Here is a 17,610-nt window from a genome sequence, read left to right on the forward strand (position 1 = left end):
CATGTGAAAGTGATAAATTAATCATGCTTTCTGAATTTACGTACTAAGGCCATGGCATCCGGATAGTTTTGTTGCATGTATCTTATACTTCCTGGAAATGTGGACGATAATATGATAATTTTGTCTACACGTACATTGTTATTTTCAGCCTTTGCTTGCAGTGCGTCTGATAGTCCTTTGTGGTGTTCCACACGCAGATCTTGTTGATGTAATCTGAGATAGTTGAGACGCGCACCCTCTTTTTTAACATACGCATCTACAATGTACTGTTGGAATAGTTTGCCGCTGGATTGCAAAATACTAAATGTATTCCTCATTGATAATCTGTATGCGTAAAAATGGCATTGAGTAAACCTGATTTGGTTGGCAGTTCTTTTATCGGGAACATGTTGTAAATCTTTGTGCCAGCCAATGTCTCCGTAAGGGAATAAAAGTGGTTAAACCATAGGATCACAATTGAGCATGGAAATCTGTTTACAGGAGGTGCCTCTGGGATAGATGCAAATATCCCTTTCGGCAGGGGGTTCGCCATCTTCTCCAACGAAAATCACTGCAACATCGGTGTGACCCGTTGTACATTCTGCCCAGGGTATTCCTTGAAAAGCATTCGTACAGATGGTGTTGGATTGGACTGAGCAATTTCATGCATGTGTTTTTATGATTTAGCAAAGGGGTTGATTGTTCTGAGCATGGAATCTAGCTGAAGAAGTAAATTTTTACTGCATGCACAGTTTGCTTTATTTTGTAAGCGTACTTCAGTAGCTTGCGCAGTGTCAAAAACATACAACTGTCCATATCCTGGACAGGTAGAAGTGTTAGCGGATAGTGGAGAGATTTGTTGATAAAATTGCCTGTGTATTTTAAAAACGTATGGTCCGTGGCCAGGGGGTTGAGCTATCTGTGCATCCATGGAAGCAAACGCTAGAGAAGAGTTGTATTCTCTATACATATATAATTATTCACGATAATTTTTACCTTCTGATGTTTGCTGTGTAAGAAGCTGTTGTAAAGACACAGGTGGCTCCCGCAAAGGAGGTAAAGCTACTTTACCGTCGTGGCAGCACCTCGAGTACTTGTTGGATGCATTACGCTCAGCAGGCCAGTATAGTGTATGACAGTGTTTGCACTGCTGGTCTGGAGTCCCAATGTTGTACTCTTTGATGGTAAGACAGGAATGAGGTGAAGAAATACCTGTGGTAACGGGAAGAGGATTGTGTGTATGTCTGATGAGACTGCGTTGGTTTGGAAACGTTGCTTTGCAGATGTCACATTGCAAGACTTGTGAATGAGTTTTGTTGTGTTTAGTCAGACAATCCTGTGTAGTGAACTTCTTATTGCATTTCTGGCACTCATATAGTTGTTGGGAAGAATGCCTTTTCTTGTGTTTAGCAAGTAAGGTTTGCATTTGAAATGTTTTGTTGCAGAAATCACACTGGAAGAATGTGTTACTGGAGTGGGAGTCAGGTAATTTTTCAGTGGAGTGAATTTTTGTGTGTTTGTGAAGAGAGTTCTGCATTGTGAAACATTTTGTGCAAGTGTGACACTGAAATAATTTGTCATTGCAGGGAATTTTCTTCTGTTTGGCAAGGCTGGATTTTGTTTTGAAAGGTTTACTACAAATATCGCAGAGAAATGTTGAACCAGTAGACGAAACTGTAGTGTTTTTTGGAAGAGAAGAATGACTGAGGACTGATGTGTTGGTGTTATCAGACATTTAGTGCTGCTGTGGAGACATGATCGGAATCAGTAGGAGGGCTTCATAGTGGCCATTGTCCAGTTGTCCTGTGTACAGAAGGTAAATGAAGAGAGTATTTTCAGAATTGTAAATGCTAGGCGAGATGTTCGGGTCGTGTTTGATGTAAATGACAATGGTAGCATGGAGAATCTCTGAAAGAGCTTGAATTTCAGCTTCACCACCATAAACTCCAGATGTTGCCATGTATTGATAGTACTCCTGACTTGTGATAACTCGATTTGTGTTAGAAAGAACAACAGGGAGAACTTCTCCAAATCTGTACCAATGTGATGCAACAAAATCTACTGCCCTATGTCGTAGTGAGAGTGCATTGCCTTCTTCAACTGTTTGTGACAAGAAATAACCCACTCATAGGAATAGGCAGCTCCCAGATCACAGAATAGTGATGACGTTATATAAAAACCTGTCGACAGAGAAGATACTGTTGTTCATTTTATAACAAAGGCTTAGGAAACAACCGTTGCAGTATAAGGAAAATAGCAAGGTGTATGGGAGGCTGCAGGCAGAGTGGGGAAGGGTTTAGAAGAGAACAAATAGGAATCGAGAAATGCCGTGTCGCATGCGTGTGGGCGGGACTGGTTTTGAAGTGGAGCCACAGACATCTTGGGGAAGGGTTTGGAGACGACGAATAAGAAATGAGAAATGCCGTGTTGGCTGCGTTTGGGAAAGATTGGTTTTGAGGTGGAAGCAAGACGATAGGAACAGACGGTTTCCAGATCACTGAATAGAGATGACGTTGTACAAAAACCCATCGACATAGAAGATACTGTCGTTCATTTTATAACAAAGGCTTAGGAAACAACCGTCACAGTATACCGAAAATTGCAAGGTGTATGGGAGGCGCAGGCAACATGGGGAAGGGTTTGAAAGAGGACAAATAGGATTTAAGAAATGCCGTGTCAGCTGCATGTGGGCGGGACCAGTTTTGAGGTGGAAGCAGGACAAACCAGAAGAAAAATATATATAAGAGATAATCTATAGAAGTGGGCGTACTGCTGTTTTAATACTTCAGTATATTCTCTGATCAGTCTGTTTGTTAAATTAATCTTCTTCTTTGTTAGTTCTTTATTTCAATTTAACTGACTCATCATTATTGTTAATTGTAAATATTTCTTGACATGATTGTAGAGTTTATACTGAATCGTTATTAATAAACTTTTGTTTTTGGCAGTGACAATACTGAGTGTTCAGTTTCATTTGTGCTGGCCCAGTCTTCTCGTGTATTAACACAACTAGAACTGAGAGATTTGAGCAGAGCCTCCACTTTTATCATCATGAACTACAAATGGCACACTGGACTTTACTGGACTCGCCAGTAATCCTACAGGATAACACAGCTTGGAAACTGAGCGTCCTGATCAAGACTTTACTGTTCACTTACAAACACAGTCTACAACAATAAGGGTCTTACTTCTCTTTATTTACGAGTCACATTTTCAATAAAACTTGCATTTTTTAAGATAAATGGAGAGTCAGAACTTTTGAAGCTCAGTATTCTAAAACCAAGACTGACAGCTAGAAGCTTGTTATTCTGAGGTCCTGACATGAAGTGTGTGTCTGTGTTTATATTTATCAACCTAATATATCAGTATCAACCCACGACATACGAGAATAAAACAAATGCCTTACCAGAAATATCATTGCCAAAATAAATTCCCAGCTGACTGAATGATTTAATGGTTCAGACTTGACAGCCTCAGTGCCGTGTGTGCTAAACTGACCAGTAAAGTGGAGTCGTCTACAGCTGTACAGGTTGTTATGTCAGGGCCGTCTGGTCAGTTCTACTGGAGTAGACACACTCGGTGGGCTCTTAATATGCTGTCTGCTTGGGTAGTCAGATAGGATGATGTCCAGCTGAACTATCTGCCATCTCTAACTTGTTACCAGTCATGATGCTGAAGTACATCAGTGCCTGCTGTACAGTTGGACTCCTGACCTCCTCCAGTCTCAGAGATCCTAAAGACAGGCTGATGTGTTCAGCACACCACTAGGACCTGATGGAGTCAAATGGAGGCTCATTGAGATATGAACTACAAACAAACATCTGTCAAGTTTCAATCTCTAAATGTAACTGTTGTATAAGTAATATGTATTGATCCAGGCTTTTAATGACCTCTTGGGCACGGCCATCAGCAGTGTATCTGTCTGCAGAGAGAGTGTCGACCTCATTGAGAGGTTTACTTACCTTGGCCGTGGCATTCATGATTCTGTTGACTCATCCTATGAAGTCAGTAGACGGATTGGGTGAGCATGGGGGGTCGTGAGGGCGCTGGAAAGGGGTGTTTGGTGCTCAAGATTTCTATGCAAAAGGACGAAGGTCCAAGTCTTTAGAGTCCTGGTGCTTCCTGTCTTGCTGTATGGTTATGAGACCTGGACGCTATCCAGTGACCTGAGATGAAGACTGTACTCCTTTGTTACTGTGTCTCTCCGGAAAATCCTTGCATACTGTTGGTCTGACTTTGTGTTGCTCATGGAGTCCCAAATGAGGCACGTGACCTGCATTGTGAGGGATCATCAGTAACGGCACTACAGCCATGTGGTACGTTTCCACAAGGGTCATCCAGCTTGTAAGATCCTCATTGCCAATAATTTTGTCCAGCCCAGTTGTTGAGTTTTGTATGAAATGATGTCAGATTTGGCTTTTTTTCTCTGGTTTTTTTGCGTTGTTCCAATGCACATAAAGGAAATAAAAAATTGTATACCAAAACATTTGTAATTGCAACAATTTTCTGGGAGAAATGGTGCATTTTCTGGGAAAATTCCAAGGGTGCAGATAATTTTGGCCATGACATTATGAGTACAGTAATCCCCCGCCTATCGTTGAAGTTACATTCCAGACCCACCCTGTGATAGGTGAAAATCTGCGATATAGAAAGACCAGTTTTTGTTTATAGTTTAAACCTTAAAATACCCATCCCACACATTTTAAATACATGTAAACTTATCAAAACACACTTTATAAATGCATGTGGTATGTGGATGTCGGGCTAAGGATATGAGTAATATCTCTCTATTATAAAACATTTTAACTTCATGCAAGACAAGGCAGTGAGACAGGATAACAGCTGCTGTACAGGCTTTTAAATGCGGCAAGCTGAAAAACAAGCAGCACAGAGCCAACTTCTCCTTAGAGTGCATTCAGCTCCCCCAAACCCATCCTACCTCGGGGGAGAGGGGTTTGAGCGAAGCAATCGTGACCAGATCCCAGCACTACTCCTTAGTGTGTTTTCAGCCGTTAATTCAGAACATGCAGAGCAAACAGAACAGGCATGCATCTTGGCAGAAGCAGCACAAAGCCAGTAGCTGATTTGTCCACTTCTGGTTTGCCTGGTTCAGCTGCCCCTTTCACAAAGAGAGAGGTAGAGACGCAAAGTGGAAAAAGAACAGTTACCATACAAGGTTTTAAGTGATTGAAGCAAAACACGACAAGCACAACACACAGCTGGCTAGCAGCAGCAAGACACCAGCTGGACCGATCGCATCTCTTTAGTGTGCATTCAGACCCAACTTTCACAATGCGAGCAGCGTTATAAGTGCAGAGAAAGAGATTTAACCACGCCCGGGGCAAGAAATAAAGGATATTGTTTTTACAAAATTTTAAAGTAAAAATGAGAATAATGCATATGTAACAATTCCCATGAAAATAATCTCTTTAAATTGTTTATCTGTTAAACCAAATGAGGGGGTGGGCGAGGAAAGCGAGCAGGGAGCGTTGCCCCCTAGTAATAATAACAGTATTAATAAATCCGTGATGTAGCAGGGGCGCGATAGCTGAACCGCGATAGAATGGGGGATTACTGTATATATATATATATATATATATATATATATATATATATGTGTGTGTGTGTGTGTGTGTGTGTGTGTGTTAATTCCTTGTGTGTGTGCATATTTGGCCAATAAATGTAATTCAGGTGTTTGCCACATTTATTACAGACAAACTGCTTCTCCCTGTTTGAATTCTATTGTGAGTCAAAAGGTTGTTTCTTTGTAAAAACTCTTTGCCACATTTACAGCAGTCATTTGGCTTCTCCCCGTTGTGAGTTTCAATGCGGGTACAGAAATGGTACTAATGCACGTTGTAAATTACATTCTGATATCCTCTGATGAAGAAAACTTCACTGTATTTCTGTTGTTAGACTTAAGCACAGCGCTTGACACCATTGACCATTCTATTTCACTACACAGGCTAGAAAATGACGTTGAGCTCACAGACAAAGTGCTCGCCTGGTTTAGTTCTTATTTATCAAATCGATTCCAACACGTACAGAAATGTGCTGGCAGGACTCCATCATTATACGCAGAAGTGAGATATGGTGACCCTCAGGGCTCAGTATTCTGACCTTTACTGTTATCACTTTTCATGTTTCCACTGGGATCTCTCATTAGGCAACATGTTAAATTTTCACTCGTATGCAGATGACACCCCGTTATACCTTTCATCAAAACCAAATGAAGGTTCTGTGATGTTGTCAATTAATTAGTTGTGTTAGTGAATTATATGAGTGGATTAGTGAATTAAACAGATAAAAAAGATGTTAACTGTTGGAGGGAATGACGCTGACCACAACAATATTTTGTTATCATTTAACTCAATTGGAATCACCATTAATTTTACCGAATCAGCCCACAATCTAATTATTTTTGACTGTAGTATGTCATTTAAAGTGCACATCTCAAAGTTGTCCAAATCATGTTTCTTCCATCTTAAAAATGTTCAGAAATTAAAGCATTTTCTAAATAAGGAGGATTCTGAGAAATTAATTCATGCATTTATTTCCAGTAGGATTGACTACATGTACAATGCTTGTCATTTGCTCAAAGCATATTAAAACTACCAAAAACATTGTTTATATGTCCAAATCAAGAGCTGTCTGAAACTAAAACATTTATCAACAGATGCCAATACGTGATGGATTTATGAACAAAATGGACTTACTGACAGACTGCTGGAATGGAGCCTGTTTGTAAGTAGGAGATCGACTGTAATGGTTTACTCAGCCTTAAATAATCTCACCCAGTCCTACAGTTTGGAATGTCTGTCCCCTTACACTCATAACCACAGATCTTCAAATGAAGGTCTACTTATAATTTCAAGATCCTTTGCTGTTACACACCTGAAATTTAAAATACTTTACCAATAGAAACTCACCAGGCTAATACTGCAGAACATTAAACATAATGATAAAAACTCATTATTTTAAAATAGCTTTTTCATAGCTAAATTTTAGTTGTATCCCTATTAGTCTATATGGACAATGAATTATCATTTTACTCTGGGTTCTGCAGTTCCATACTAATCTGTACTATTCTCTGATATATTTTCCCTGTGGAGATGATGTGCTCCACCACATCCTGATCAAGATAGCACACTGCCTCGTGTCGATTGAATGGCGGGTGTCCCAGATGTTCACATGGCCATCATCATCATCAAAATCTTCATGTGAAACATGTAAACCATGAGGACTGATTTAGGTACAATGCCTAGAAAAGGCCAGGCAGTATTTTGGCCTTGGATCCCCTGCAAATTTTTTTCTCTTTGGCCAAAGTGGAGGTTTTTTTTTTCTTTTTTTCTGTCCATTTGGCCATGCAACATTACCTTTTTCTTTGTTACATACTGTATATTATTGCCTAATCTTGTTTTTGTTTTATATTAACTTCCTTGTTATTTAATTTTGAAAATTAGTTTGAATTACATGGTTTATATGAAAATGTGCTATATAAATAAATGTAGATGTTGTATCCAAAAGGTTGTTTCACCATGAAAACTGTTTGCCACACTCGGAAATGCAATATGGTTTTCCTCCTGCATGAATTTCAATGTGCATCAGAAGAGTATTTCTGTGCCAGATTTGTTTACCACATTCAGCACAACAATTCAGCTTCTCTCAGGTTTAATTCTTCCAAATTTTCTTGGTGTGCTTACTATAAAAACAGGAGTGAACTTCACTCTTTAGTCAGGACAGTCTCATTGTACTGCTTAACTTCTCACTCTCATATGTTTCCCTCAAGGACTCAGTGTAGAACCTGCATTGTTTCTAATAAGGCTTCTTTTTGCATGTCATAAGTAGGTATTGTAAATTGTTAAGATGGGCCTGAACGTTTTTCTTCTTATCAGTCCTGTTCATCCAAGAACAGCAGGCATTTCTTCAGTTTTTGTTTTTCGGTTCACATTTTATTTGTCATATCTCAGACTGCATTTCTTGGTATTTTATTTCTTTCTTGCCTCTCCATTCTTAGGACTGAATAGTCACTAGAAACTAATATTTCTGTTATCCAGAATTTCTTACATCTGGTTTTCTGGCCTTAATTTTTCAGTCAGTCAGTATTGCTGTGCTATAAGTGACCACTACCTCCTCATTTTCCATTATGCAGCCCGAGTTGTGGTCCCAGTGTCTTTCTGGTGCTGGTAAGTTGTACTTCTTGCCAAGTTTTCAGTGAATGAGCCTGGCCACTTCGTGGTGTTGTGCAGTGTAAAATCATCAGCAATCAGTACCTCACACCCAGCAATGAGATATGTGACTGTTTATAGTTCTTTGTGGCAGAAGTGACAATTATGGTTTTTTTTTTTCTTTTGTATTTTTGATCCGAACCACTTTGTGTCCAAGCCACTACTTTGTGCATCTATGATGAGGCGTACATCTTTTGGTTTTAGTTTGCCTCTCATAAGCCATGAACGAGTAAGTTCTGTTTCCACAGGAGGCTGTTGGAGGGGGGCCATGTATTTACCACTTTACTTGCAGCTTCCCCAATTTTATCTTTTTTGTTTTCATTAAACCTTTTGAATTCTTTATTCTGCTGTTTAGCATTGTACTGTGTTCATCTGTGGACAAGGTGAGGGAGTTTCTGTCATTTTTTCTCTCTTGTGTGAATTATTTGATGTTTCTGAAGATTGCCTCTCTGTGAAAACATTTTGCCACATTTACAACAGCAATATGGCTTCTCCCCTGTGTGAATTCTTTTGTGAGTATGAAGATAGCTTCTATGTGAAAACTCTTTGCCACATTCAGAGCAGCAATATGGCTTCTCCCCTGTGTGGATTCTTTGGTGGTTCTTAAGATAGCTTCTCTGTGAAAACTCTTTGCCACATTCAGAGCAGCAATACGGCTTCTCTCCCGAGTGATTTTTAATGTGTATCTGAAAATTACTATGGTCAGAGAATTGTTTTCCACATTCAGAGCAGCAAAATGGCTTCTCCCCTGTGTGGATTCTTTGGTGGCTCTGAAGACTGCTTCTTTCTGAAAACTGTTTACCACATTCAGAACAGTCATATGGCTTCTCTCCTGAGTGAATTCTTTGGTGGCTCTTAAAACAGCTTCTATATAAAAACTCTTTGTTACATTCAGAGCAGCAATATGGCTTCTCTCCTGAGTGAGTTTTAATGTGTACCTGAAAATTACTTCTATAAGAGAATTGTTTTCCACATTCAGAGCAGCAATATGGCTTCTCACCTGTGTGGATTCTTTGGTGGCTCTGAAGATAGTTTCTCTGTGAAAACTGTTTACCACATTCAGAACAGTCATATGGCTTCTCCCCTGTGTGGATTCTTTGGTGGATATGAAGATGGCCTCGCTGTGTAAACGTTTTGCCACATTCAGAACAGCAATATGGCTTCTCTCCTGTGTGGATTCTTTGGTGGCTCTGAAGATAGTTTCTCTGTGAAAACTGTTTGCCACATTCAGAACAGCAGTGAAGTTTGATTCCTGCATAAAGTTTAAAAGATACAAAATTTTAGTTTTAAACCCACCGCTTTCATACTGACATCTTACAACACTAAATAAATATTGGTTTAATTTATGAACAAACTTTGATAAGCATAAGCAATCATAAGACTTAAGCTGCAAGTAAATAGACACTCAACTTGTTCATGTGACAGGCACAATTAACAAGACCATTGTTGTTATTTTTTTTTTTTTTACTACATTATAGAATGGCATCATCATTTTGTCATCATATGAAAAATCTACTTCTGTCTTCATACCACCTGCGTCAGGGGCTATTGTTTTGCAAATGGATTTAAAAATGAATTTAATGTATTTAATTTCTTCAGCTAAACAGGGAGAAGGTTCTGGCTGCAACCTGCAATACCTAAGAAATTAGACATGGAACACCCTTCATATCATCAAACGCCCCCAACACCAGTCACAGAATGCCCTCTAATGTCAGTTTCAATACACCACCATTGTTTTTGTTGGAGTTTGAAGATATGGTGGAGTTTGAATAAATCTTTCTGAAAGCTTTGAGGAAAGAAGAAGAAGAAAGAGTTTGAGTTGGAAATCAAGATGGCAGTGAGTTTGTTGCAAGTTTTACTAATATTAGATAAAATTATACTTTACTGCTAGGTTATGAATTATACCAAAGTATAATAAAGATGTTGAATCAACTTTAATGTTCACACTTTAGCGCACTAAGAAAGTATTAACAGTTAAACAACAAACTGGTTGCTTTGTGTAACTTATTTTTACAGGGCTGTTCGAAATACTGGATTCTGAATAGTAAATCAAAAGATTCAGCAGTGAATAATTTTTTATAACAATTGTTATGATATGTTATTGACCGTTGTGGAGTATAATTAACCATAGCTAAGTGTAACTGACTGTAATCAAATACAGTCTAAGTGACCTTGATTAAGTACTTATAATTGCCAGAATATCATTCACCATTTGTCCTGTATATCACGTATATGCTAGTTAATCAGAAGCAAAACCTCTCAGTAACCTGGTATTTTAGATAGCAAAATATATTTCAGAAAGACAATAAAGAGAGATTGAGCCAATATACAGTGGTGTGAAAAACTATTAGCCCCCTCCCTGATATCTTATTCTTTTGTATGTTTGTCACACAAAATGTTTCTGATCATCAAACACATTTAACCATTAGTCAAATATAACACAAGTAAACACAAAATGCAGTTTTTAAATGATGGTTTTATTATTTAGGGAGAAAAAATCCAAACCTACATGGCCCTGTGTGAAAAAGTAATTGCCCCTTGTTAAAAAATAACCTAACTGTGGTGTATCACACCTGAGTTCAATTTCCGTAGCCAACCCCAGGCCTGATTACTGCCACACCTGTTTCAATCAAGAAATCGCTTAAATAGGAGCTGCCTGACACAGAGAAGTAGACCAAAAGCACATCAAAAGCTAGACATCATGCCAAGATCCAAAGAAATTCAGGAACAAATGAGAACAGAAGTAATTGAGATCTATCAGACTGGTAAAGGTTATAAAGCCATTTCTAAAGCTTTGGGACTCCAGCGAACCACAGTGAGAGTCATTATCCACAAATGGCAAAAACATGGAACAGTGGTGAACCTTCCCAGGAGTGGCCGGCCGACCAAAATTACCCCAAGAGCGCAAAGACGACTCATCCGAGAGGTCACAAAAGACCCCAGGACAACGTCTAAAGAACTGCAGGCCTCACTTGCCTCAATTAAGGTCAGTGTTCACGACTCCACCATAAGAAAGAGACTGGGCAAAAACGGCCTGCATGGCAGATTTCCAAGACGCAAACCACTGTTAAGCAAAAGCACATTAGGGCTCGTCTCAATTTTGCTAAGAAACATCTCAATGATTGCCAAGACTTTTGGGAAAATACCTTGTGGACTGATGAGACAAAAGTTGAAATTTTGGAAGGCAAATGTCCCGTTACATCTGGCGTAAAAGGAACACAGCATTTCAGAAAAAGAACATCATACCAACAGTAAAATATGGTGGTGGTAGTGTGATGGTCTGGGGTTGTTTTGCTGCTTCAGGACCTGGAAGGCTTGCTGTGATAGATGGAACCATGAATTCTACTGTCTACCAAAAAATCCTGAAGGAGAATGTCCGGCCATCTGTTCATCAACTCAAGCTGAAGCGATCTTGGGTGCTGCAACAGGACAATGACCCAAAACACACCAGCAAATCCACCTCTGAATGGCTGAAGTAAAACAAAATGAAGACTTTGGAGTGGCCTAGTCAAAGTCCTGACCTGAATCCAATTGAGATGCTATGGCATGACCTTAAAAAGGCGCTTCATGCTAGAAAACCCTCAAATAAAGCTGAATTACAACAATTCTGCAAAGATGAGTAGGCCAAAATTCCTCCAGAGTGCTGTAAAAGACTCATTGCAAGTTATCGCAAACGCTTGATTGCAGTTATTGCTGTTAAGGGTGGCCCAACCAGTTATTAGGTTCAGGGGCAATTACTTTTTCACACAGGGCCATGTAGGTTTGGATTTTTTTTCTCCCTAAATAATAAAAACCATCATTTAAAAACTGCATTTTGTGTTTACTTGTGTTATATTTGTCTAATGGTTAAATGTGTTTGATGATCAGAAACATTTTGTGTGACAAACATGCAAAAGAATAAAAAATCAGGAAGGGGGCAAATAGTTTTTCACACCACTGTAAGGTAATGTTCCACAGAAACCTTCTTGCGTGCATCAGTTTCTAAGACAAACACAGTTAATAGTGGATATACTGGTTTTTCAATTATAGTAATGTTGCTCGTCTGAAGTTTGAATATACTTAGGTCACTTTAGATGATCTTTTTTTATAGCTCTGTATTTATATTTACAGTAAATAACGGAAAGTTTTAATAAGTAGCTACAAAGAAAGGGCAAGTGTGAATGCAATATTAAATTACCTGCAGTTTAAGAGGTATAAGACAAGACAAGAAAATAATGGGGAAAAGAACAGCCAGGATAGAATCATGTTGTTGTTGTTGTTATTATTATTATCATTATTTTATAAAGTTCTTTCAATGATAGTACAGTTTGTTTGAACTCCTAAAACAATATTTTATGCCCACCTCAACTGCATTTTTCAAAAATACTGCCTTTGAAGTTTTTTTTCAATTGGAATAAAGTAAAATGATTGTTCTCGTGCATGTTTATCAGTTTTAATAACTTTATATCTATTTTATATTCACCAGAGACACAGAAGTATATTGAAGACCACAGAGCAACCTACAGTTATGTTTGGTGCTCAGGAGTTTGCTTGTCTGTTTTGCTATAAGCACAAAAAAAAAAAAAAAAAATCAGGCATGTTGTATTTTTCAGGTTATGTATCCAAAAAACAAAATTATTCACTATCTTGACTCCAGTGATCATCATGGCTTTGGAGACAGCCGCTATATTGAATTGTTCAGGTGTTAAAAAAAAAGAGACTTCCATATTTGCTCATGCCGAGGTATCATTGGGATTTAAGTAACATGTAATTAATGATATTGAAAATTAAATATTATCTAGTAACACAATTCAATTAAACACTTGCATAAAGTCACTGTGCATGAGTAAATATGGTGTCTTGCAGTACAAGCATTCAAAAGAGTTCAAGTTCTTTGTTCATGATCTTTGTTCAACTGTTTAGTTCCAGTGTTCAAAAGTTTTAATGTTCATTTTTTTTTTATCTTTGTTCATATGTTCAGTTCACTCTGTTTGAACCTCAGCCCATATCTCCCAAAATCAGCATTTCAGCAGGACTGTTCCTTATTTACTCTGTTATTTCTGTCACCTAGTGATGGCTGCTGCCCATTTGAACTATTATTCTTTAAAAAAAAAATGTGATCCTTATAGTTTTCACAAAGTTATTTTGGAAGAGCTGCGTAAATAATTCAGAATGGCACAGCGGTGAAACATCCCCAAGGTTCTAAAATATCTGTAATGATGTGCTGTGGTCTCGTGTGTGAAGCCAAAGTCACTCCCTTAATAAATTATTTGTTCATTTAAAAGTTGCTAGAGATTATATTATCTGATGTTCACTATTTCTCTACCTGTTCTATTACTAATAATTCTACTCTTGCAATCTGAAATGAATATCATTGTCATATAAAGTGATGAAAGGCTCCAGCTACATTTTGGTTAAGTAATTCTTGCTTCTATGTGATAAAATTATTAACTGGCACATTTTCAGAATTAAATATTATTAATCAAGTTCTACAAAGATACTCCATCTGCAAAGCTCAACTGCGTTTTTAATATACATTAATATAATATAAATCAATTTTGACAAAACACATTTTATCTGCCAGGTAGCTGAAAGGAACCACAGAAGAAGGGAATGTGAATATCAATATGTGTTGCTAGTATAAGACAGAAAAGACACACAGATATCTGCTTTACTAATCACCTCTTCAAATGATCGAATCTACACAAACAGGCTGACAGCCTGGACTGCTCATGGTAAGTGGAGGACACTTTGCCAGTAGTAAGATGTAAATGTTGATTTAAAATAATAAATTTGCTTCTTTATTTAGTATGCTGTCTACATTGCCACTGGAAGAGCATTTGATTTCAGTCAGGTCATTGGTTTAAGTGTAATATTTGTTTGAATATTGTGATTTTTTTTTTATTCATAGAATTTATTGCAATTTCCTGATTTACATTTTTAGGAAGACATGCCAAAAATTATAAGATGGTGGTGTCTTCTCTTACTTTGCAAAGCCAACATGAAAAGGTGTGTAACTTTTCAAGCTTTTTTTAAGGGAAGAAGAGTTATAAAAATTTGTCAGCTTACAGTATTTCTAATTTTTTTTTTTTTAATCTTCCAGCCAAGACAGCCGTCTTCAATTTCCACACGAGAAGGACATTCTGTGTGCCACAGGTAGTGCTTCGTAATTATCAGTTGAAAAGCTTTCTTACACTAATTTTATATATTAGATCTTCACAAAAAGACTTTGACCAACAGGTCACACAGCAGGTCTCCAGTGAGGCCTTCACTGACGTGTGTCTTTCTTCAGCCCTGTGTTGTGTCAGTGGCATTATGGGGGCAGAGAATGGTGGTCTTAAAAATGAGTGTTTTGTGTGCTCCAACTGACTTATTAAATGGCAATTATTTCTGCTTCCAGCAATTCCAGACAAGAAAGGTAAGAGCAAGGACTTTTCTCCCCCACCCTTCTTTTCCATTACTAAAGAATATTAAAATGCTGACTGAATTATTTCTGCCAGTACAATTAATAGTATAACATTTACTTTATTGTTCCTACAATTTAAGCAATGAATGGCTTCATAGGCTTCCTTTTGTGGAGTGTAACTTTTTGACTGTTTTCCTTGTTCTTCAAAGATCAGTTTCATCAGTGGCATTAGGTAGCATTAACTGAATGTGCAGGTCAGCATATTTATGGTTACGTTTAGTTGTTATCAAATTGAAATGTATTAAAATGGTTGAAAAGCTGGATAATTGATTTGCAGAAATGCATAATACTTGATAATCTGTATTGCAGTACCTTCTAGTAGTGTGGTTCTCACAAAGGCACAGCCGTGTAAAACTAATTTTAGATGTAGCACTGTTTTTGCAAACTTTCTAAAAATAATTAATGTGAAATACATTTATATATTGAAAATCTATAGGTATGAGTTTCATGAGGAACATTCCGTTTGAAACACTGGATAGTAATAAGATTTGTTACTTTTACTATAATGTAACGGTTCAGGAGAAAACGTAATGAACAGCCATTCAAAATAGTAAAAAAAAAAAACTGTACTTTATATCGGCAAAGTGTTAGAATCGTGAAAGAGCTTAGAATGATTGGATAGCATAAGTATGAGACTGGAAGTCATTTATGTTTGACCAGATAGAAAACTGTTGTAATTTGTACAACTACAGCATACTGTGCAACGAGCGCATCAACACTGTCTCGCAGAGGGCATGATGCGAGTGACGCTGGGAAAGGGCGTTATGATAAATTGTGTCATTACATGGGTGTGTGGTGTGTTGTGCTCTGAAGGTCATTCTGTGACTGAAGCTATGGGCATTCCGTGATATGGAGAGTGTTCTGTGAGGTATTGCAGTCTGCAGCTTCACTCTGTTGAAAACAGGGGCCTCCAGAAAATCAGCATCATTTTGTTAGAGTTTTGGTGAAATAATAAAATTAAAAAGCACATCAATCACTTCAAAGATGGGAGATCAGCAGAGGGGAAAGTTCAAGAAAAAAATAAAATAAACCTTTTTAATTTCCAAGCAGTAGTTAGTGATAGGGCGGCAAGGTGGCGCAGTGGTAGCGCTGGTGCCTTGCAGTAAGGAGACCTGGGTTCGCTTCCTGGGTCCTCCCTGCGTGGAGTTTGCATGTTCTCCCCGTGTCTGTGTGTGTTTCCTCCAGGTACTCTGGTTTCCTCCCAAAGTCCAAGGACATGCAGGCTAGGTGCACTGGTGATTCTAAATTGTCCCTAGTGTGTGTGTGTGCGCACCCTGTGGTGGGCTGGCTCCCTTCCCGGGGTTTGTTTCTTGCCATGCGCCCTGTATTGGCTGGGATTGGCTCCAGCAGGCCTCAGTGACCCTGTAGTTAGGATGTAGCGAGTTGGATAATGGATGGATAGTTAGTGATATTATCTATATATCTGTACTATCACTATATTTTTGCTCGACCTGAGCCATGGAGGCTAACAACTCTCATCTGTGCAGTCTAAGAGCTCACATCTCACTCAGTTTAGCACCAGACAGATAGTAACGAGTGCACATGAAATGAATTCTCAACTCTGCACAAGATGGTCATTTACCTTCTCCCGATTAGCAGTATATTGAGCTTTTGGGCTGGATAAGAAAAACACGGGTGTATTTAAAAGCTTATTCAGACGCTTCTCAAGATTGTCAATATTACTGTATGCCGAGTGAGAATATTTGGAAGTATTAGCAATGGTCAGTCTTTGTTTAGAGGTATAAATTACTCAAGTTTAGCAGAGGTTTGTTTAATGAAATCTGCATGAAAATGCTGATGGGGGACAGAAAGCTGAAGATTAACACACAGTTGGTCAGACAACAAGGACAAGAATAAAAATATATCAATCGAGTTTAGATCCATAATAAATCTGGCAAGCGCCTGTGAAGAGGGAAGAACATGCTGATTAATCAGGGAAGGTGATTATTTGGAATATAGACAAAGAAAAGAAAGGGTGAATATAATGTGTTATTCTATGGAGAGAAGGCATAGACTGCATCACAAGTAAGTTTTCTTTAACCAATCTCCATCAACACAAAATAAAACCTGCCTCTGATACACCTCCAGAATCAAGAACCTTCAGCGGCACAGCATAGTGAACTCAGCCCAAAGCTCCATGTTATTTTACTAGTGGCTAAGAAGGACACTGCCACACACTAACACATGGAGGCAGCACAATGAAAGTCTTTAACACCAGAATTACCAGAGACTAGAAAAAAAACTTATCCAGACAATCCCTTCGCACCACTCCATCAACATCTTTTGTCTTGTAAATGTGTCGATAAACCCAAGCAGCCTGCTATACCATACCGCCACAGAATGGAAAAGAAGTTCTCCCAGTTTCTGCCTTGATTATCTGGGAGTGAGGTACCTAAAATTGTATAGAGTAAATAATTTCATGTGTGTTCTGTGTCTACAACAATGTATGTAAACACATTATTAAAACAGAAATTTTTTTCATGTTTTTGTAATAAATGACAAAATTTAGACATGAACTGTATAATGTGTGAAGGCTGATAGCCAAATATCAAATAAACACTTTCACAAAAGGTACAAGTGCAATACGACAGGTTCCGTGGTGCAGCGGTAAGAACTATTGAGTTATAATCCAGGAGGATGCGAGTTCGAAACCTGCTCCCCTGCAAATTTAATGTTTTGAGTAGTGAGCTGCTCTTAGCTATGCTAATAAAAGGTAAAGCCCTCATTGACTGACTGACTCACTCACTCACTGACTCACTCATCACTAATTCTATAACTTCCCGTGTAGTTGGAAGGTTGAAATTTGGCAGGCTCATTCCTTACAGCTTACTTACAAAAGTTAGGCAGGTTTCATTTCGAAATTCTACACGCAACGGTCATAACTGGAACCTACTTTCGTCCATATACTGTATACGGCCATAGTCTACAGCTCAGTCGCCGTGTGAAGTGGAGTTGCAT

General features: G+C 38.4%; 1 protein-coding gene across 1 annotated transcript in view; it reads right to left on the reverse strand.

Annotated features, from left to right (window-relative positions):
• Nucleotides 1–8,605: 8,605 nt before the first annotated feature.
• LOC120534744 (gastrula zinc finger protein XlCGF26.1-like) overlaps nucleotides 8,606–17,610 on the reverse strand; it is a 534,784-nt gene continuing 525,779 nt past the window's right edge. Inside the window, exon 5 of the mRNA XM_039762326.1 lies at nucleotides 8,606–9,421. Coding sequence (XP_039618260.1) covers nucleotides 8,606–9,421 — 816 coding nt within the window. The remainder of the gene's footprint in view (nucleotides 9,422–17,610) is intronic.

This window comes from Polypterus senegalus, chromosome 8 (genome assembly GCF_016835505.1).
Source record: "Polypterus senegalus isolate Bchr_013 chromosome 8, ASM1683550v1, whole genome shotgun sequence".
Lineage (NCBI taxonomy): Eukaryota > Metazoa > Chordata > Cladistia > Polypteriformes > Polypteridae > Polypterus > Polypterus senegalus.